Here is a 24137-nt window from a genome sequence, read left to right as displayed (position 1 = left end):
ATGCTCTAAAGTATAGCGAAGTAAGTAAACTCTGACTCTGTAATGCTACAATATAATCTTGAGTTCTTGCAATGCTGCATCATTCTATCATAAGCATAACAGTAAGCATTGCAGACCCTGATGTAACCTTCCCTGGCGGTAACCCAGAGTCTGGCTCAGGGTGAAAAAAAAGAAGAAGACAGGAGTGGTAATCCCGAGCCTGACTCGTGTTAGTTGCCAGGAGGTATGTGCAGAGCCTGTATGCAGTGGGCGTTTAAAATCACCTCCACCGGGTTCCATGCTCTGGCAGCCATTCTTCTTCTGGTCCTCAGAGGCTCTTGATCCCTCGGCTGAGATTGCTGTTTGTAGTCATGACAACAGACAGTGATCTCACTATAGGGTTACAGCGTCACCTGGAGGACAGAGGGAGAATTGCAGTGCTTGATCCCAGGGAGGTAAATGCAGGGGCTGCCCCAGATCTCACTGAGGTATGATTTTTTTTCCTGCTTGCGTGTGGGAAAAAAAAGCACCGCTTTTAGACCCTAAAGTCTGGAAATAATCATACCGCCAGGGAGGCTAAAGGAACAGTATCAATTAACATGTTTTTTTTTAACCTGGGATTGAGAGAGTTCCTGAAGTGCTGGTAAATAATAATGTACACAATTCACTTGCTTATCTCTTGTTTACTGTATCAAATTCCGTTCACTTTAAACTGACAACAGTCTGCTCTGATCTGACGGCAGAGTGAGCCATGAGGGGAGGGGGGGATTCCCTCACAGTGCATCTGTTAACCCTGTGTGTGTGAGAAAAAGCCCTGTGTCCCTGACTGAAGTGTCTGAAGAGAGCAGAGGAAATGTAACTTGTTTAAACATTTGTAATTGTCTGTGACACCACAGCTTTTCACACTTTTTTTTTTTGCTTTCAGAGAAAAATACTCTGTAGTCTGATATGCAAAAAAACAACACTGGCTGTGCATTGAAGCAGACACCCATTTTGAGAATTTGTCCCAATAGAGCGAAATCCAATACACAATGAATTACATTTTTAGCCTCTGATATTTGACATGAAATGTAGGAAAATGTTTACACAGCTACTTAGACATTATTTTGTACCAGGGCTGTGGAGTTGGAGTCGAGGAGTAATTTTGGGTACCTGGAGTCGGAGGTTTCAATAAAGTGAGGAGTTGAATGATTTTTGTAAACCAAATCCATAGCGTTTGTAAAAATTAGACTAAGGAGTCTGAGTCGAGGAGTCGGAGCAATTTAGTGCACGTGGAGTCGGAGGTTTCATAAATGAGTCGGAAGATTTTTGTATCGACTCCACAGCCCTGATTTGTACATTGTCATTTTAGAACACTTGGTTTGATAGTGTTCCTTTAAGTGTTAAAACCACTACTACATCCCTAATCTGATGGGCAGTTAATCTTTTCACACACAAGAAAGAAAAAAATGTCTGTACATGTGCATGGATTAAACATTTATTAATATTGCCCATGAAGCATATCTCAGCTCATTGGTAGAACTGCTGTCCTTAAAGAGACTCTGTAACATCAAAAACATCCCCTGGGGGGTACTCACCTCGGGTGGGGGAAGCCTCGGGATCCTAATGAGGCTTCCCACGCCGTCCTCTGTCCCACGGGGGTCTAGCTGTAGCCCTCCGAACAGCCGGCGACAGACCCGACTGTCAATTCAATATTTACCTTTGCTGGCTCCAGCTGTGGCTGCTTTCGGCTCCGAAGTAGACTGAAATTCCCGATCTCAGTCGGGTCCGCTCTACAGCGCAGGCGCCGGAGACTTGCGCCTGCGCAGTAGAGCGGACACGACGGCGATCGGGTATTTCCGCCTACTTCGGAGCCGACAGCCGTCAGAGCGCCTGCGCAGGAGCCGGGAAGGTAAATAATGACGTCATCTTGTACGGAGTGCCGCAGCGAGACCCCTGAGGGGCGGAGGGCGGCGTGGGAAGCCTCATTAGGATCCTGAGGCTTCGCCCACCCGAGGTGAGTACCCCCCAGGGGACGTTTTGACGTTACAGATTCTCTTTAACACTGGAGAATCTATGTGCAGAGTGAGACTGGAAGTTTTCTGTCATGGAAATGTTATAAACAGCCACATTCTACATATCTGCATGTTAGTTTTCATCTGCAATATCACAAATGAACAGTAACAAAATACAATTAAATCCAAAAATACACACAAAGTAATTACAATTACTCACCATTGTTCAGCTTCTTGCGTTTGATTGAAGGAGCTGTAAATAAATGATTAAAAAAAGCTTTAGAATTATTCATCCACTGTTGATTAACACTTGCATATGTGCTTTCACTAACAGTAAACCTACTTCTAACACTACATCTGTGCTAAACTTACAGCATGAACCAAGTCACTTATCTCTGCTACAGTCAGAACTCGATGCCAGGCATATTATCTAATGCACGCACAGACACACACACGCACAGACACACACAAGCAAAACAGTTTCTGGTTTGATTAATTAAATATGCTAGGAAGTTTGAAATCACATGATATGCTAAATCAAGCTAAATAAGCTAAGAACATTTGAGAACACAAAAGGTGTGAAGGTGTGGTCTCCTATATACCTACAGTGCTGCACTATGTTTAGAAACGTTATAGACATCTGGTGCTCTATAGACCAAACTATAGTCCTGAAAGCCCTTCTTCAAGGGCAAAAATGTTTAGGCATCCCTGCCCAGAGCTGGGACAAGGTCCTCCAGCACCCAAGGCTGAGACACCAAAGTACGCCCCTCCATCCCTTCCACCCCAGCCATCACACACTGATTGCTATTAGACTAAGAGGGCCACAGGGCCCACAACCTCCCCAACACCTTAATATCTAGTTATCTGGCTTGCAGTCACTGCTATGTATCCCCTTTTCTTATTTCTTTCTGCTTCAAACACAATTTCAAATGACAGCTGAATGAATTTTGCGCCCCCTCCTACACTGCGCCCTGAGGCTGGAGCCTCTCCAGCCTTTGCCTCGGCCCGGCCCTGTCCCTGCCCATCTCACCTGGTCCAATATAATGAACACACACAAGTGCATTTTGCACTTCAGCAGTGAGGGCAGAGGATTTATGTTGAGTTGGCTCTTCTCTTTCGTCATAAGCATGTCACTCACAATGCCTCTCCTTCATATATCCCAACAGAAGATAGGACCACTGTTAGCACCACTGTGCCAATATTTCCCTCTCAGAAAGAAATGTAGGAAGAATAGACAATTGAACCCCACACAATACCCTTCCCTATAAAAACAATGGGTGGGAGAGCGAATGGCAGCTCAGCCATGGCTTTCCCCACCACAGAAGGCCACACATTGCTGTCAGAGGTGAGGGTTGACTAGCCACACCGGCAGTATGAGTCACAGGACAGCACTGCTGAATAGCATAATTAAGGTACTGAATTTTTAAAGAGACTAACAACATTTTAAGCCTTATTTCTTCTATCCTATAAGTTCCTATACCTGTTCTAATGTGGAGTGTCTTACTGCAGCCTTTCCTAGTTGCACAGTGGCTGTACTATCTCTGTTATATAATCTAATCTTTCCTCTGACGGCTTTGTCGGGCTCAGGCTCTCAGGCTGGAATGTGCAGCTCTGATTGTGAGATGATAGAAGCTATACACACCCTCTCCACGCCCCAGCAGGCTCTGTGTGAGTCACAGACTGCGCTCCTCTGAGCCTATCACATTCTGGTAACAGCCATGCCTTTGGTTTGTAAAAACTGCCTAAAACTGGCAATTACAGGCCAGGATTGCAGCAGGGAGTGGCAGAAACAGCACAGAGGGGCCCAGGAGAACATAATGAATAGAATGGTATGCTTTTTATTGTAAGAATTTTAGAGTACAGATTCTCTTTAAGGCATGTCACATGTGTTTATTATATGGTGTCAAGAGGTTCCAGGGCATGTAGAGGAGAAAACCAAGAGTCTGGCAGATCTGTTTTGGCAGTGGAGATTTAGCTTCTTACAAATGCCAATTAGCAAAAGAGTCACCAATTAGCATTAAAGAGTGTAAAAGTATGTGTTGTACAGCTAAGAAATAAAACATTAGGAGCACATAAGTCTAATATTGTTTCCAGTACACAAAGAATTAAGAAACTCCAGTTATCTATGCAAAAGAGCCATTGAGCTCCACAACTTTCAAGGTCGCAGAGAGCTCTGTCTTCTGAAGCTTGTTATTTCAACTGTCAGTCAAAATACAGTCAACTGTATTTTCTTTTTCTCTCCAGAGGACAGTTTAAAAGTTCACTGGCCTGTTCTGTAAAATCATTTAGAATGCCGAGAAGTGTGTAAACTGCAAATATTAGAGAATGCTGAAATGTTATAAAAAAACACTATATAACTGAAAATAAAAATATGAGAATTTTTTTTTGCTACGAATGTTCCAGTAATTATCCGTACTACACAACCAATTCATTATATCAATTTTTTTTTTCGCTTCAGTGTCTCTTTAAAATCCCTGTGCTTCAATGTGATTGTGAAGGTTAAAGCATGGGGATCAGTGGCAGCTGATATACAAGCCTAATAGCTGCTTATTTACAGTAAACAAAGGTGCAAGTGCAGCCATAGCAGCTGTGATGAGGCAGGAAGGACATGGTCAGCACCAGCGGCCCTGTGAATCTACAGTCTTGTGCTTGGCTTACCTTCCTTGCTTTGACACTGTAAGCACGAGGAAACAACCTACGGTACATATAGCTTTCCTTCATTATTCATGTTCTATCAACTCAGCAATGTTAGGGAGCAAATCCCTCACTTCATACAACATCCATTTCATTGAGTAGAAAAAAAAAGTGGAGACAAAGAAGAAAAACACTGCTAGGTTGACAAAACAAGCAAGGACCACCAGTGATCCTGGGTAGAAGCCAATATGCAGCAGTATTAAGTTCACAGCTAATCAGCAGCTGGAGTAGGTGTAAAAACACTTCTCTACATTCAGCAATTATGAAGTTAATACACAGAATTGATTGAACACCATTTACCCAATAGTGTCCTCTGTTCAAGTACTGTATATTAATAACAATGTAAGCCATTTGTGCCAAAATTTGCAGGTATTACTGTCTCTAAGAAAAAGAAGCCTTTTTTCCCACCAATGGTCTGTCTGTAGTATTTCAATGAGGTGGCCCCTGATAAATCCATAACGCTATCTGTAGTGCCGTCATACCCAATACCATGACTAGATATCTGGAGAGGGGAGGAAGTTTTGCGGCTGCACAAAGAGGGAGGCGAGAGGGGCGGTGAAGGTGTAAAGTAAATGCACGCTGAACCTGGTAGGCGGCATTCTTCGCATAGTGAATCGCTCACTTACCCTGTCCGGGAGCCAGTACAACTTTAGTGTTTTCTTTACAAATACAAAAGTTCTTTACACTAAATAAGTGATTGTTATTGGAGAGATCCATCTATGAGAAGTTAAGACTCACCTTGTACATTAATGCCTTATTTATAGTTATAGGATCTAGGAATGCGGCAAGTCCTTTGATTAACCACTTAACGACCAGCTAACGCCGATAGGCGGCGGCTGGTCGTTTGTGGTTTTACATGGAAACAAACGAGCGGCCGTTCCATGTCAGTTCACGGAGGGTGTCTCCGTGAACAGCCTGCGAGCCTCCGATCGCGGCTCGCAGGCTAATTGTAAACACGCGGGGAAGGAATCCCCGCTGTTTACATCAATACGGAGCTGCTGCGCAGTAGCACCGTAAAGGAGATCTGCGATCCCCGGCCTCTGATTGGCCGGGGATCGCCGCCGTGTGATAGGCTGAAGCCTATCAAAGGCGGCGCAGTATGTATCGCCGTCCTGTGCCGCCTATGGAGCGAAGGGAAGGGAGGGAAGGAGAGGGAGGGAGGAATTGCGCTGCGGAGGGGGGCTTTGAGGAGCCCCCCTGCTAGGCACATGGAGCGGCGGCGATCAGACACCCCCCCCCCAGCAGGTCATCCCCCTAGTGGGAAAAAAAAGGGGGGGGTTTGGGGGAAGTTTGGTCGCCCTGCCTTATTCCTGATCTGTGCTGTGGGCTGGAGAGCCCACGCAGCACAGATCCTGCAAAGCACCCCTGGTCCTTAAAGAGTAACTGTCAGGCTGCAGAAGCTAATTTAAACCTCTATTCTCCTGTGTTAAACAGTTTAGAAGGAAGCCCAAAAGCCATTAGTGAAGATAAAAATCTCAGTTACCTTTGATGTGTGCTTATCAGTAAGGCTGTTAAAACCCAAGAGGACGCAAGCCGCATACTATACTGCAAAGCATTCTGGGGCCCTCCCCTCGGCTGCTAATGAGACGTTACAGCAGCTTGTAATCAGTCCAGCGCGTAGCACTGATAAATCTCCGGGCAGAGTACACTGCAGGAGTCAGCTATTGTTCCTAGCCACATGGTTCATTAATATTCACTGCACACTGTGTTGTTCAAGTACGAGCTTATCTGTGATCAGGAAGCAGGCAGGACATGACGACACATTTGACAGACAAACATGGAGCCTGCCATGAGCTGTCAGGAGCATCTATCTCTGCATATACTATATACAAATTCTGTGAAATCCAAACGTGGACAGTGAAATGCATATGTAATGTAAGTACAGCCAATCTTTAGCTACTGATATATGTGTTTATTTTCTCTGAGACCTTATACCCAACAGCTCCTCTTTAAGTGGTTAAGGGGGTCAGCAGGTGCCTCTGGTGAAGGAGCAAATTGGATTCAATTTACACAAATTGACAGTGTGGTGGAGGCAAAGAACTGTTTGAATAGTATTGAAAAACTACAGACTACTCAGTGTAAAATGAATGAGGTGGCGCCATACCAAACGCATCCAGCGCTGGTGCTTAGCACTGTGCAGCCATCACTTAGTACTGCTGCATATATGAACTTAGTGACATGTCTGCCAATACTCCTAGGCAACAATGGCCTATTTACTGCTGCAAAGCTTCATGGCACACATCCTTGGGGGTGAAACAGACATAGTATACAAAACTGCTGGTGTGAGAAGTTAAAAGTACATATAAAAGATCTAAACTGCTGTTTAGTTTAGACAATACTGAATTCCTTTGAGGGACAGTTATGGTACCCATACACAGTACAAGAAAAAGGTTTTGATTTTCCCTTTTTTTTTTTTACCAAAACAATCAAATCGAATGAAAGTTGAAAATAACCTTTTTTTTTCTATTAAGAAAAACAAATGATTATCCGTTTTTTTTTCTATAAAAATCAGACATGTTGGAAAAATCTTTATATTCGATCTAACGGAATAATCAAACTAAATTATCTAATCGAAAAAAGAAAAATTGTACCATGTATGGGCATCTTTAGAGACAGAACTATGGACTCTGTAAAGCACTGCAGAGGAGGTCAGCACTATACAAACACAGTAATAATGATGAGAGCATATTGCCGGTGAGTGGGTTTAGCTGCAGGTACTGGTATACAGGAGAAAGGCAGGTTTTCCTGCCAAGTACTTCTGTTCCACTTAGTGGCTGGTTTTTTTTTCAACAGCAGTCATACAGATGCCATGACTGGTCCCAGCCCCACCATTACCATTTCTGACATGGTGGGCAGAAATAATGGCTTCTATTTATATATTTTTTAGTTCTTCCATACACACATGGCTCTTAAAGAGACACTGAAGCGAAAAAAAAAATATGATATAGTGAATTGGTTGTGTACTATGAATAATTACTAGAAGATTAGCAGCAAAGAAAATATTCTCATACTTTTATTTTCAGGTATATAGTGTTTTTTCTAACATTGCATTATTCTATAATATGTGCAGATTACACAACACTCAGCATTCAAAATGATTCTTTCAGAGCAGTCTGAAGTAATGACCTCTCCTCTAGCAGAGAAAAAGTAAACAGTTCACTTACAGTTGAGATAATAAAAGTCAGATAACAGCCCTCTCCACGACTAACTTAGTCGGAGAGCGTAATGGCTTGTTTGCATAGAGATAACTGGAGTTTCTCAACTCTTCCTGTACTGGAAACAATTAGACTGATGTATCTGATCTTAATGTTTTATTTCTTAGCTGTACTACACATACAAATCATAATATCATAATTTTTTTTTCGCTTCAGTGTCTCTTTAAGAGGATACCAACCGTAAAGTGTTTCAGTTCATTCTCTCTGCTGGAAACACAATATGGGTACCTCATAAGCATTATTAGCCTTCTGCTCCATAAAGGAGCTGTGATGCTCCTAGTGGCTTCTGAGCTCATGAACTATACTCTGAAGGAAGAACACATCTTTATGCCTATAACAGCATTTAATTCCCACCAATAAGATGGCACATGGGAGCTGACAGTTTTAAGCTAGTCATACACTACTGCATATTCACTCAAACTTGCAATTCATGGAATAGAAACCGATTCAGGAGAGGGGACTGCTTTATCATCTTACACCACTTGATTGTGATCAAACAACAGCAGAAATCTGGTTGAATTGTAGCAGTGTCACTGCTAGCTTAGTAGCAATCAATGTGGTACAAAGCTATCAGGCCGTCAACCTCCTTTGACTCCTGACCAATCAATAAAAGGGACCATTTTTACTAGTCAAATTCTGATCAATATTTTGATTAGTAACTGATTATTCTCTAAAGCAAAGTTTGAATTGAAATGAATGCCTAGCGGATTAAAACTGTTAAAGAGGAACTTTACCAAGGATTGAACTTCATCCCAATCAGTAGCTGATACCCACTTCCGCATTAGAAATCATTACCTTTTCTCAAATAGATCATCAGGGGGGTCTGTATGGCCGATATTGTGGTGAAACCCCTCCCACAGTGTGATGTCATGAACACGGGCATTGTGGGAAATAATGGCTTTTTCCATCTGCCAAGCACGCAAAATCTCTACATAAAACTCTGTAATGAACGTTCCGTACAGATCACCTAGCAAGACTAAAGATGTCACCACAAGATTTTACAATGGGCAACCACCAATTAAATCTATAAATGAATATTGTAAACAATAAAACTTTATTAATCATGTTATTTTGACTACAGTTCCTCTTTAACCAGTGCATGGCTAGCTTCAGAAGCCATTTAGAAGACCTTTTCAGAAGACTTCCTGTGCACTGGGCTTGTTGCTATACGATTATTGGTTTATTTTGTGCCTCAGTTGTCTGAAAGGAAACTTTAGTCACTTGCCTCGGTTCATCCAAGTCATTACTATAAACACACAGGCCCCACATTCACTCGCTGATCAGTTTACACTACAAACTGTTCTGTTATGCTTCATTAATTTCATTTGTTATCACCTGAAGTCATCTGGCAGTATTATCTCTCTGGTCGGATCCTCTCTTGTCTTTTTATTGATATATATACAGAGGAAGTGTTTGTATTCACCATTTCTCTCAGGGCCTACATCCCAGACCAAAGTGTGTTGTGCATAAATAAATACACTGTATGTCTAGACATAATTTATCACCATGACCTTATCACACATTTCTTAAATGAGAAACCCACTAAAGATGCGTGCGTATGTACACACATGTACCTGGGGCGACTGCTCGGGGCCTGTGGGCTAGTGACACATACTCCTGCTCCGGAGGCATGAGGAGAGAGGATGAATGGCACATGACGGGGCAGGAGAGGCAAGGAGGAGAGCCATGACTTTGGACTGAGCTTGGCTGAGATGATCCAGCATTCAGGATCTCTTGGACGCATTGGGGAGGGTTGGCGGTACTAATGCTAGATTCCCGGCTGAGAACCATCTAGCTTGTGTATAGGGCTTGACCATGATCTGCTGTCTGCCTGACAACATAACTGGCATGTAAGAAATAAAAAAGTCATTTCTTTATTAAAGATTACTTAACCCGAGTCCTAAACCTGAATCCCCTGAAGAAGCAACAGGGGTTGCGATACATGTGAGGGACAGGGTGCTCGGTGGCTGCTCTAAGGACACTTGTGGTAAGCAACTTTACTTCATACTTTTCTGAGAGGTTTCTTGAGCTACTCTGCACTAGACAACTGAACCTTGGGAGGCATATTCACTCTAACTATTCCTCCACTCAACGTATTTGTTTATAAGAGTGCATACAGCACTTTGTGCTGCCCTGGTGTTTGTTGCATACACAGTAGTGATGAATCACCTTGTATAAGCCTGCTCTGGTGTCCTGAAGAGATTCTATTGTGTTATTATGCATATGTATTTGACATTTGCTAGCCAACTGCTCACGCTGGATGTTTGTTTTTATTGATTTTATGGGATATGTTCCTGTTTGTTAATAAAGATTTTTGTACTTTACTAGAATATTGGAGTTATTGATGATACTTTACTCATTTCGCCATATGGATGTGTTTCTAGTTTATCCTGCTGTACAGAGAACCTGAAGTGAAAATAAACTTAGGACATAATTAATTGCATGTGTTTACCTAATGGCTTATTTAATTTAAAGTGTACCAGAGATCAAGATTTAGTCAGAATCAATACTTAGCTGAGGTTTCCCTCCTCCCCATACACACGTGCAAGTCCCACGCCGTCCTTCCGTGGTCTGCCGTTCAGCCGCAATCAACCCCGGTAACTTGCTCAGTCGGGTCCAGGCTGGGTCTTGTGCGCATGCGTGGTCCTACTGCGCATGCACAGTAGACCCAGACTGATGTCACGGAGCCAGTTACCAGGGCTGATCGCGGCTGAAAGGAAGACCGCAGGAGGATGGCGTGGGACTCGCACGTGTTTATGGGGCGAGAGGAAGCCCTGGGTAAGTATTGAATCTGTCTAAACCTTTATCTCTGGTTTCCTTTAAGACTAACTTGTAAACAGCAGCCATAACAGCCTAATATAAAATCTGCTTCAGTTAGCTGCACAACAAACAGAAGTAATTGCCCCTTGAACTTTACTGCACTAAACGTCAGTCTTTTCTCAGTCAGATATAGAGGGGTTTTGCCATCTATTTACATTTTAGGGAAGGATGCTGAATTTGACAAGTTGTTCCACAACTTTATTTACATAGATAGGTTTTTTTTAACACTTCCTTTAAAAGAAAACAGAAAGGGGCTTCAGACCATTTCTTGGTATGCAGCTTCACCCATTCAAATTAATTTACTGATGGCTTTGATTGGCTCAATACCAAGCTGCATACAATTTGCATCAATTCTGCATGCAAGCCAGATTTTTTTTGCATTTCATTGACCATCCCATATACACTAGTATAGTTTTGGAATGTGGTAGGAATAGAGAAATGCCAGGAGGAACCCCTGACAGAACATACAAACTCCATGTAGATGGTGTCCTGGCAGAGACTCAAGCCTGGGACACAAGCACTGCAAGGCTAAATTGCTGTACCCAATGCCACCCACTTAACATTATGTTAAAATAATCCAATAATTAACACAACTACACTTTAAAAGTAGCCATTGTTTGATAAAATAAACAGTTTGTACTCCTATAAGAAGGCAGGATATGTGGTTTATTAACCCATTAGCAGCATCAACAGTTATTGCGTTTGAGATAAGTGCACTGCTTTTGAACGCAGTCAGCAGAACTCATTGCGCTGTAAATATTGTGGAATGCTTTGATCTCTCCCTGCTAACAGAAAATACAGAAACTGAAAGCAGAAGTCCTCTGTTATTGTCTCACACTGCCCCCTAGTGACAAGTGACCATAAATACACATTACAGCAGTACTGTTTAGTAGCAAGAAAATGTAACAAATAAGAAATAAAAAAAAGTGCTAAAATAAATTGGCCTGGAGCACTTGCAAGCCTCTAAATAAACTGGCTGCTAAAGGGTTAACAGCAGAAGCACAAAGTCTTGTTTTGTAGTCTTGTCTGCATCACCAGGTTCTTGTGCAGTTAGCTGTACACTAACTGTAACACTACACTAAAATAAGCCTATTACTTATTAATAGCAGCCAGCACTAAAGTCCCCTTTGTTGCTTTCGGATTGTGGATCTGCCCAAGATTACTTCGCCTGAATTACCTTAGCCTTCATTAAGCTCTTGGTGTTCACATAGAATGTGAAAGCAGCATAGTGTATTAGTATAGGTAGTATATGGAGTTAAAATGGAAGCTATTGTACATTCACATTGACATCACGTAACAGCAGCTATGCACTTCTCAGTGATCAGAATGAAACTTGGAAATTACAACAAAAGATTTTTTTCTTTTTTTATTTCTTTCAAAACTACATTTTTTCTCTTTACTTGACAAAGATTCTTATATTTGTGATATATTTATGTTTTGCTGATTTTTTATTTCTAGAATAATAAACCTGCCATGACTTCCACAAAGGTTTTAATGGCCCATACACTGAAATACATGCATATATTTTGCAGAATGTGCAGGATACTAGAATCCAAATCTTTGATGGATGCCAGCCTAGCTCCTCCTTGTTCTCTTTCTTAAAGCGGGATTAAACTGACATAACATTCAGTAAAAACTTGTTTTCCTTTTTTAAGTACCCATACAGTTATCATATTTGCTTTTGTGCACAGGTATCGCTGCCAGTTTACAAATTACAAGTTCCCAAAGTACAGTTTATCTTCTCTGACAGCTGCCATTGTAATGTATTGTATAACTGCTGTATTTATATGTTATAATTTATCCACTGAGAATTTATCTTTTGTGTACACTTTCCTGGCACTGTTTCAGCTGAACAGAAGGAAACAAACAAGATAAGGTAATCAATTCCTCAACTTCGGATTTGGAACTAGGCCCGGTTCACATTAGCATAGTGAAAATGGATCTGATCAACGATTGATCGGATCAGTTTTCACTCAGCAACTACATACCTAATTTTCAGTAGTAGCCGGCGGTAGAGGCTTCCTCATCTTCCGCTGTGACTACACAGTGCATCATGTAACTATATGACGCAGCATATAGTCACATGACGTTGAAGAAAACGGAAGCCTCTACTGCCGGCTGCTACGGAAGATTAGGTATGTATAAACCCTCCCTCAACCCCCCACCCACCCGCCCGGCTGCTGCACCCTCCCTCACCCTCCTGTCGCTCAGGTTCGCGTCGGCCCATGCCCCATCCCCCATGGAATGGTCCGTTTCTTCAGTAGTGTGAAGAAACGTTCTGTTTCCTATTGCCTCAATGCTGCAGTATTTTTTGTCCACATCGGTTCCGCTTGGCAAAATGGTCCGGAAAATTAGGGCCTGCAGCAATTTTTAGGTCCGGGGATCGGAACGTACGAAACGTATCCATACCAACGGACGCATGTGAATGGATCCATAGGTTAACATTGGATCCTTTCACAACCGTTCCATTTGTACAGTATATGTTTCGGTTCCGATCCGGAAAAAAACGCTAATGTGAACTGGGCCTTAAACTTCCCTGTGAAGAAAAAAAAAAAAAAAAAAAAAAAAAGCTCTGTTTAACTGTTTGAATGCTGTTCTGATACCGTTTTTATCTGGTAGTTTTATGCTGTAAAAAATCTTTTAGAGCAAAGAAAAAACACTGAGTTTTATATTACTTTAAAGTAGAAAAAAACTAAGTACTACATGCACTTCTTTGCTCTAATAGATTATGTACAGCAAATCCAGACTGAAAATCCACCTGTTCAGTTTGGCATTTGCAGAAATATAACTTTTGTTGTGTGAATACTTCATCCTACTAATTACTGAATCTGAGAGAGCCTAAGCGCTTTGAGTCCTATGGGAGAAAAGCGCTATAGAAATGTTATTGTATTGTATTGTATTGTATCAGCTATGCATGAAAATGCAATGGCAGCTTTCAGAGCAGATAAACGGTACTTTGGGAACTTGTAATTTGTAAACAGGCAATATTACTTGTGCACAAAAGCCAGTATGGTAACTGTATGAGTAATAAAAAGTAGGAAAACATTTTTACTGAATGTTAGGGCAGAGTTTTATCCCACTTTAAGCTATGTACATACTTCAATGCTCTGTTGCGTGCAATGATATTTAGAGACCATTTACAGGTAGAATTTGGGAATATCAAAAGTAAAGGAAGAGACGGCACACCACTGGCTGCAATCAAAGTGCTGTGTATTACCTTTTGAGGAGGCTGGAAGCAATAGGCGATGTACCTAGTGATGTCTAGGCTGCAAAAAATGATGTCACTAGGTACATCGCCTATTGCTTCCAGCCTCCTCAAAAGGTCAGTGGTGTCTGTAAGACAATGCGTAAACGACTTAACAATGGGTTGTAAGTGAACATCCAAAAAACCTGCTAATGGGTAGTCATCATCACAAGCATGTGGTGAAAGCCATACCGGGGGGACAGTTCCTCAGGGCCAGACGAATATGTGCCCTGGATGAGGACTATGCTACAGCAGGTGGATCCTAGGCCTCCAAATTTATACAAAAAGGTTACAATCCTAAGAACATTGAAAGAGTTAAGAATGATGTAGGGGAGATCGAGAGGTCCTCATTGTTGCATCGGGTTGGTATAAGGGATAGATCTAAAGGTATACCTTTTGTTACCAGCTTGGGGAAAAACATTGAGTTAATAAAAAGCACTGTACGCAGGTTTTGGCCACTTTTGAGCAATGACAGCGCATTGGGTACAGTGTTCAGTGAGGAACCAATATTCTCTATTAGGAGAGGCAAAACCATTTATGACAAAGTGAGGCACACAGACACTGCACCCCGGCGTAAGGAAAGGAGCACGGGTAGACCAGGTACTTACCCATGCTTGAATTGCAATGTGTGCAATGACATCATTAAAAGGTAATGTGGTTGGGCATCCCCATACAGGTCACAACATTGTCATCAAGGGTAGACACTATTGCTCTACGGCATGGGTTGTGTATGGACTTAAGTGTCCGTGCGGGCTCATGTACGTGGGGGAAACTACCAGAGCAGTAAGATCCCGTATACAGGAGCACAAAAGGGCGATCAGTAATTATGCAGAAGGTAAACGTGGGAATTATGATACCTCTGTAGCCAGACATTTTGGCGCAGCAGGACATAATGCGGCACAATTAAGGTGGTGTGTTTTGGAGGCTGTGACTCCCTCTAGTAGAGGGGGTGATTTGGAGAAGGTATTAAAACAGAAAGAGGCACGCTGGATCCCCACGCTTGATGTGGTAGCCCCAAGAGGGATGAACGAGCGTTTGCCGTTTAAGTGCTTTTTGTAGGGTCTAAATGTCATTCTTATGCATATGTGAATGCTGTAACAATATAGATGTCGGTACATGCATTATTCTTAACCGCATGTTTTATTCACAGGTGGTTCTGTGGCAGTCCTCGGTTGGAAGTGCCAGTTTACGGTCAGTTTTGTATTATATTTATTGGTAGCCGATCAAGAGTGCCATATGACCATTGGAATTATTCTATTTAGCAACTGGGGATTATGGGGTTAATGAATTGGTGGGTGGGTCCACTACGGGTGTGGTTCCCATTCTATATGTGATTGTGTATATATATTGGCTTTGTACGCTTCAATGCTGTTTAATACCTGATGAAGGAGGTGTTTCCTCCGTAACATGTAGTGTGACTTATTCGCTGACGCTAATACACAGCACTTTGATTGCAGCCAGTGGTGTGCCGTCTCTTCCTTTACTTTTGATGTGATGCAAGCTGTATGAGCAATCCAGCTGAGACAAGGCACCGGCGGAGTGTTTCAGGTAGCTTGTTACCTGGTCAGCTGCTGACCAAGCACCTTGGTGATTTTCAGCATTTGGGAATGTTTGCTGTACAGACACCCTGTTTGGCTCACAGCCAAGCAGCATGCATGTTTTAGGATATAAACCATTTCATGATTCTTATTTTAATATGTTATTAATAAAGCCTGTATTTTATCTATCCATCTACTGAGATGCAGCTCTTTTCTATGATATGAGCAGGCTGTGGAGTACATTGTACATATAAACACTATGGAAACACTATGGAAACACATTGGCTTATCCAAACGGCACACTATGATTTCACTGGAAAATACCACTAAATTAGTTTCGTTCCATAGTTATTCTATGGGGATTAGGGGATATTACTACTGAACACAGTATCTTGGAATGGTTATATACACCTTAGTATTTACTAAAGTAAGCCAAGGAAGAGTTACAGTTAGAGAATAGCTCCTCATATCTCAGTGAGCACTCATCTGTAATGATGTGTGCAAAGATTACTTTATATCAGATTTACTCCAAAACTGGAGCGCCTGGAGGAACTGTCAATGAAGAGAAGCATAAGAAGATGACTTTAGAAAACCACTAGGAATTTAAAATAAAAGGATATTAAAGAGACCATTACTAAATTGTACAAGAAACATACACACCTTTCACTTTTATATACCATCATCTATGCAGCAGGATGCTCTAACATCATCATATGACAGCAAGTGCCGCCAAGTTCATTATTATACTTCTCCAGTAAAGAAAAAACTATAAACTAGAGAAACTGCCTCAAAACATTCCAATCAATCAGAATACACTTTGCAAAGTCAGACCAGTACAACAGCAAAACTGATTGGCTCCTTTGAAGACTACACTTCACTGTTTTCTTTAAAGCAGCAGGGACAGCCATACTATCCCAGGAAAAAAAAACACACATATATAAGTAGATAACTACCGCACTTGTTCAACTTATGTAACATTTATTGTACTGTCTATATTTTGATTTAACTGAATTGTAGACAGTAAATAAAGAGAAAACTGTTCCTGGCATTTTCCATCTCAACTCACTCTGACTGAAGCCAATCCTGATGTCATTTCCTCCCTTACTTTTTTCCTCCTAGAAACTGCACCATCATAGCTAGCTTGCTTTGTAAACACATGTGAGCACAGCATAGATCATATTTCAGCAACTCACTGAACTTCCCTCAGCCAATCAGTGAGGAGCAGGAATGTGGAAGGGGTACATTGCTGACAAGCTTCCATGTCAGCAATGTACCAAACAGAGACAGACTGACAGAGATGAGATTAATTACAGCAGAAACATTTCTGAATAGATTTAAGTGCTTTCAATGCAGGGTAAGGTTGCAGGCTCCATAATAAACACAAAATGGGTAAATGGAATTTGATTTTGTGGCTGACAATACCTCTTTAAAGGGAACCCGAGGTGAGAGTGATATGGGGGCTGCCATATTTATTTCCTTTTAAACAATTTCAGTTGCCTAACAATCGTCCTGATCCTGTGTGTCTAATAAATTTAGCCATAGACCCTGAGCAAGCATATGCAGATCAGGTACTCTGACTAGTTTTACTGGATTAGTCATATGCTTGTTCCAGGGTTTTGACTTCAACACTACGTATGCCAGAAGATCAGCAGGACTGCCAGGCAACTGCCATTGTTTACAAGGAAATATGGCAGCCTCCGTATCACTCTCACCTTGCGTTTCCTTTAACTAATCCTACATATACAGTATGTATGTCACAATTGTCACTGTGCAGTGTCCAAGGAAATTTTCCTAGGCAGAACAATCTGTCACTTATCTTTAGGATATACAAATGTGAACCTGGATCAAAATACATTGAATAAAAATAGCTGAATTTTGCTGAGGGATCTAGCACCCTACCCCGCAGCATCCAAGTCACTGATGTCTGACGGACTCACCCCTTCCTCTTCCCAAAAAGTCATGTTCCATGTCTCAGCACTTTTAGACAAGCCAAGGTACTGTTACAGGAAGGTGGGAGTTATCGGTGCTGCACAGTGCATATGTGACAACTACTTTCAGGAAACTTTGTATTTACACAGCTACTGAGGACCATTTCTTGTAACGAAATTGCCGGTACCTAAAGCTGAATGTTATATAATGTTCTGCAGTATGACTAGTTCAAAGCACTCCTGAAATGAGAGGGATATGGAGGCATAAATGTATTGCAAAATGCAGATTTTCTGGCTGTCTTGCTGTTACTCGTTCTTTAATAATTAGCACAGACCCTGAACAAGCATGCAGGTCAAGCATTTCAAATTGAAGTGTGACAGGATTAGCCACATTCTTGTTTCAGGTGTGTGATTCAGACATTACGGCAGCCAAAGAGATCAGCAGGACTGCCTGGCAACAGGTATAGTTTAAAAGGAAATTAATATAGCAGCAACCATATCCCTTTCAGTTCAGGTGTTCTTTAATGACATGTATATTTTTACAAGCTCACCTAAAAAAAAAAACAAAAAAAACAAAGATCACATTTTCAACCTTGCTCAACAACCATCACGCAAACATCATTCATAAATTGATACCAAACAACTCCCAGGAAGGATTCCAGAGGCTGGTATTTGATTTTCTGTGATCACCTCAAACTATTATTAATCACATAAATATTCTTAACCATAATGGAAGTAGTGCCATTTCCTACACTAAATACTCACACACAGTACATCAAGATCATTTCCTGTGCCCACTGCTTTGGGGAAATGAAAAACTAGCTCCACCCAGCAGTGCACACTGGCAAATGTATTCTAAACATTTATATATATAACTCAATGATACGAGTAGTGCAGCAACAAGTGCTTTATAGTTGCCAGAATCAATCTAGCATATTTTAGACTACAGAGGAAAGCAAAATGACTGAAGATGTTGCTGTTGTTGTGGTACGCTACAGTTTGACTTATAAATATAGAACTGTTACTTTGTTTAAATCTCTAAAAAGCACAGTCAACGAGTTCATATGAAGCCCAAATGTCAGATATGACTCACAAAGCATTTGCAGTCACCAGCAGGTCGTAATTGTCAAAGAGAACAACCTCAGGCGCTTCCACGATGATAATGTAGATAACCTGAATGGACAACATGAGTGCCAGCTTCCCGATGCTGCTGATCTGGAGGAACACTGAGCAGGCCAGCAGGCTCAGCAGAATGCTGTAGTTGAAGTACTGCCAAGGACAAAATGGAAGAAATGCTTGATGTAAGCTGAGCAAGAAACATGATTCACACACATTAAATCAAAATCTGCCTAAAATTAGACAATACGTTCATTTTACCCCCATTGTACCAGTTCAGTCTGAAAGACTCAGCCACACATTTTTAAAGGACAACTGTAACGAGAGGGATAAGGAGGCTGCCATATTTATTTTCTTTTAAGCAATACCAGTGGCCTGGCTATCCTGCTGATCCTCTGCCTCTAATGCATTTTGCCATAGACCAGCAGGGCTGCCAGGCAACTGGTATTGTTTAAAAGGAAATAAATATGGCAGCCCCCATACTCTTCTCACTTCAACTGTCCTTTAAATGTGAAATTCCTTACAAACATTGTTATTTATGACACGCCACCATGCTCTGTGGTGCTGTGCACAGTACAAGACAGACACAAGTACGGACCATAAATCTCTATATGCACACACACACACCACACACACACACACACACACACACACACACACACACACACACACACACACACACACACACACAATCCAGTAAAAGCTACAAGACACACACAGTTCATGAATGGTTTCATAACATCTAGCAATAGAAGTACATGTACATCTGATAAAATAAGTACTGCAGCCCAGCTGAAAACGTTAACAAGCTCTGGGGGCAGGGGAATTCTTGGTCCAACGTTATCATGTGGTTTAGACTAAATTGCGGGGCACAGACACATAAAGACGGACATTACCTTTGTAAATCTGTACTGCAAGCACTGTCTGGAAGAAGGGATCTTGATCAGATACATTCAAAAATGTGTTGAAAATACTGAAATGACCACACGGCAGCCGTCCAAAAATCCTACTGTGCCTAGTGAATAAATGCTGCTTCACAGGGTCGATGCATAAGCTGTGCTCCCCTCATTATATGCAGAGGAGGGTGTACTTGTAGCTGCGACTCAACTGTCAGCACTGCCTGGATCTCTCTACAGTCCTGTCAGTGGCTCATCTCTATGATCTCCTCCAGTGGACCACATAATGAGAGCTGCCACTAGAGGGAGACACTGTGAGCGAGACAGACAAGGCTGAAGAGCGATTGCCGCGGTGCCAACAGGTGAGTCACTGTCGGAAGCATGCATCTAATACTTGGGCAGATATCTGGCTAGCTAAACCGGGTTGGTGGTGGTGGGGGGGGGGGGGGGCTACGGAAGACTGGGGGAACATCTGGATAGCTATACTGGGAAAGGGGTAACCCAATACTGGGGACATGCCTGGCTATCTGTATTAGGGAGGGAGCTACCTAATAAATGGGGCACAACTGGCTATTTATACAGGGGAATGGGATTATACTCGAGTCAATCACTTTTTTCCTGTATTTTTTTTTTTTTTTTTTTTTTAAGTAAAACTAGATACCTCAGCATATATTCGAGTGTTTACAGTAACTGTCAGAGGGCCTGAATGTTTTTGGAACTGGACTTTCAGTGAGATGCTGGTCAAACAGATCAGGGGGCGTTTACAAACAATCAAATTTCCCTCCCACCTGTACTTTTGTACGGTTTTGGTCACATGGATATTTGCACCAAGCCAGAAAAATATAGCGAGAACAAGAGTGACTGTGCTTTGTGATACTGGCTAATCAATAACATCAGACTACTAATACAATAAATCAGGTCATCCCCAAGTAGACCATAAAATTCCTTAGTAGTCATACCTCAGGGAAGTTGCATGACGGCACATCAGAGCCACAAGGAGGCGTTTCCATGCTCATGTTATAGCTGAGGAATTGGAAGTGACAGGCATTGACGGAGACTTGACTAATGTTCAGTTCTTGAGCAGCACATTCAGTGAGACTCTGGTGATTACAGGCAAACTACAAACAAAACAAATAGCAATTAGTCAGTCCAGACAAGTTTCTCATGATTTAAAAAGAAAATTTCATAAAGTATCTTTGGATTGAGTACTGAAAAAGGAAAAACCTTTGCAATTTACTCCTTTTACATCTTTTTTTGTCCCTTAAAAGTTATTACCTGCAAAATGTAAGCGCTCTCTTTAGCCATGTGGCCGACTCTCCTATTTGAATAATAGGAGAAACCAGCTTTTTACATTGCATCTGCATAGAGAAGACAAAGGTGCTCTCTTTGAAAACAAACGGATGCCTAAGAGAGACAGCTCATCAGTCAAAACAAAAACAGGTGGTGTGAAGATAGCCAAATCTTCCTCCAGGATTGCAGTGTTTTCATCTGCAGAAATGCCGGTTTTCTTTAACGTGGACCTATTGCTTGCCATACAGGTGTGCATATATAAATTGGCTTCCTGTCACTGTATGAAGTATCACTATTAATTCACAAAAATACACTAACTTTGACTAGTTAAAAGATTCCCAGGGTGCGTCTGTGAAAAAGCAGTCTTCATCAGGTAAAAATGTTACACTTTGCCTCCCAGTAGTATTTTGTTGTATGGAGGTTTGCATACACAGCAATGGTACAGAAGTACAATCATCTCATATAGTAGCAGGCAGTTGTAGTATGACGTGGACACAGTGCTGCACACGCGTATCACAAGTGCATACTGTGCTCATGGTGAGGGAGGGGTGGGGGTGCGCGTGGGGCGGATTCTATTTTTTTTTAAGCATTCGGAGATACTTACATTAGTGCTTCCGTTTCTAAATGATTTGGGGGAAGCACAATAAATTGCTTCCACTTCTTGAAAAAAAATTGTTACGACTTTCTTTATTAGGCTTAATAACAAACATCCATAGTGAGCAAATGCATCAATTTTTCTGGACTTCCTCTGTCAGGGATGTGGAATAAATCCAATTATTATAGATTACTTTCCTTGTCACTATGATTACTATGTAAACCAACTAGGAAATAGCATTTTGTTGGGTTTCAGCCAGGGATGCTCGGGGACGTTTTTTTTATTACCCGCCCGGATCCGGATCCGGGTACCCAGATATCCGGATATCCGGATCCGACCTTGCAGATATCCGGATCCGATCCGGATATCCGACCAAATTACCCGCGGGTACCCGACCTATTCTGGTATCCGGTTAGAAAACCCGGAAGTGCCCTTTAAATAGCTTTAAAATGTTTTTAGGGTAAATGATGCATGTAGCATCATGTTTTTTTTAAAGGGAATACTAATTAATTATTTGGTGGACAAAAAAATGAGAAAAAAAAAGCTGTCAATTAACATCAGGACTAGGTTCCAGACAGCGGTAGTGCAGCCCACATTGTGTCCAAAGTCCAATCGCACAACTGGGACATGACAGTTTTCAGCCCAGACACCTCCAAAAAAAATGACACCGCAATTGTGTTTTGGGTTGAATATAGGATGTGGTATCAGCAGCAGTGGCCTGAGGCACCGTGGCAGCCAGATTGGGGAGGTGAAGATTCTCCTGCGGCCTGAATGGGATGCTGCGGCTTTTCTCCCTTTGGCAGTTGGGGGTTGAGTGGTGCGGCTGGTGGTAGCGGCAGAAGGATGTGGTGGGTCCCGCATTCCATGGCCACTGTCTGCAATGCTGATCCTCCGTGCCAAAACCACCGACGCATCCTCCTCCTCAGATTCAGAGCTGACATCCCCATCCTGTGGATGGTAGTCACGGTCCTTCATCCCATCATCGACATCATACCCCCCCCCCCCCTCCTCAAAACCCAGAACATCCTCCTCAAACTCCTTGCGGCTAACAGCCCTGAGTTCAATCACGGCGCCTGGAGCGAAAAGCTCGCTGACTGAGGGTAGGCTGCCCGCTGGGGTCGACACTGACACGGCAGACCTTCTGAGGGTGGCTGTAATGTTGCTCCCTGTCCTCTTGCCCTTGCTGCCCCTCCCCCAGCTGCCGGTGCCAGCAGACATAGTACAACTTATACGTGATGATGTCACCAGATGATGTGGGGTACTCTTACTTTAATAAAATCGGGGTTGGACTTTACATGAAATCAGCACGGAGTGACAGACCGCAGAGTAGAGGACAGACAGTGCACACTGTGTTATGGTGGCGGCCTGGCGGGTACACGCGGTGCGTTCCTGCACTCGATTTCCCGCTCGATTCCCGTCGACTCGATTATTTCCGGCATGTCCGATTTGCGTTTCGATTGATCATTAGGTCGATTTGGCATACTTTACATGCGAATCGACCTAACGATCCATCGAAACGCAAATCGGACATGACGGAAATAATCGAGTCGACGGGAATCGAGCGGGAAATCGAGTGCGGGAACGCACCGTGTGTACCCGCCAGGCCGCCGCCATAACAACTAACTGCAGTACTAACTACAATACAATAACACAGTAATCCTCCTATTCCTTATACTGTCCTGCTGGCCTACACAGACACAGACAGGACCTAACTGAGTGAATGAAAGCAAACAATTACAAGCTAGCTAGCTAGCTAAAAAAAACAATAGAACAATAGCGTAGTGAAGATGTTTAGCACTCAAAGCTTTAGGTTTATCACTGTATACAGCACTTGCTAAGCCAGCACTGGAGCAAGTCTGTCAGTGACCAGCCAGCCACACAAGCAAGGACGATCTGTCTCATCATGCCAGCCCTCCTTGCTATTCAGGGGGGCTGGCCAGGGTTCCTTTCTGTGATTGGGTGCCAGGACTTAGGCTGGGAGGCCTCTGATTGGCTCAATGGGGTCAGGTGGGGCTGGCCAGGGTTCCCCTCTGTGATTGGTTGCTAGGGCTTCTGCTGGGAGCCCTCTGATTGGCTGAATGAAATCATCTCCTTACTAGTTACACTATCCGGATCCGGATATCTGGACGGATACCCGCGGGTATCCGGATTATGCAGCTAGCTATCCGGATAGAACCCGGATAGTGCTATCCGGATAGTGGCCCAGGTATCCGGATCCGACCCGGATAGCGGAAAAATGGTCGGATACCCGGGTTTACCCGGGTTTCAGCCCCTTCATCAAAGCTACAGTAACTGAAAAGTAACCGTTCTTACTGAGAGTTACTCTACACACCGAATCAATCAGCACAACAAGCTATATCCCAAACTGAAGAAATCACTGGGCATGAGCAGATGCAGTGTAACAGATTTGAATTTTACAATTAGGACATAAAAGGACCACTATTGTGAATATCGTAAAATTTTAAATACATGGAAACACATACAAATAAGAAGTATGTTTCTTCCAGAGTAAAAAGAACCATAAATTACTTTTCTCCTGTGTTGCTGTCACATACAGTGTGTAGTACAAATCTGACAGAACCAACAGGTTTTGGACTAGACCATCTCTTCATGGGGGGATTTTCAGGGTTTTGTTTATTTTCAAAGGCACTTAGTGAAAGACAGTTACTCTGTCCAACTGCCAAAAAAAGTATGCAGCAAGCAGGGAGGTTGGCCAGCATCAATGTCTAAATCCTTTTTCAGAGAATGTCTTTAAAAAGAATAAAAGCCTTGATGAGAATCCCCTTTGAGGAGATGGACTAGTCCAAAACCTCTCGGTTCTGTCAGAT

General features: G+C 42.5%; 1 protein-coding gene across 2 annotated transcripts in view; it reads right to left on the bottom strand.

Moving 5' to 3' along the window:
- ADCY6 (adenylate cyclase 6) overlaps window positions 1–24137 on the bottom strand; it is a 349764-nt gene that overhangs the window by 28180 nt on the left and 297447 nt on the right. For both annotated transcript variants that reach the window (XM_068267693.1, XM_068267694.1), the window contains exons 16-18: window positions 20384–20542; window positions 18506–18681; window positions 2194–2226 (exon numbers count right to left, since the gene is read on the bottom strand). In XM_068267693.1, coding sequence (XP_068123794.1) covers window positions 2194–2226; window positions 18506–18681; window positions 20384–20542 — 368 coding nt within the window. The remainder of the gene's footprint in view (window positions 1–2193; window positions 2227–18505; window positions 18682–20383; window positions 20543–24137) is intronic.

This window comes from Hyperolius riggenbachi, chromosome 2 (genome assembly GCF_040937935.1).
Source record: "Hyperolius riggenbachi isolate aHypRig1 chromosome 2, aHypRig1.pri, whole genome shotgun sequence".
In the NCBI taxonomy this organism is placed as follows: domain Eukaryota; kingdom Metazoa; phylum Chordata; class Amphibia; order Anura; family Hyperoliidae; genus Hyperolius; species Hyperolius riggenbachi.
This window is presented reverse-complemented; position numbering and strand designations above follow the sequence as displayed.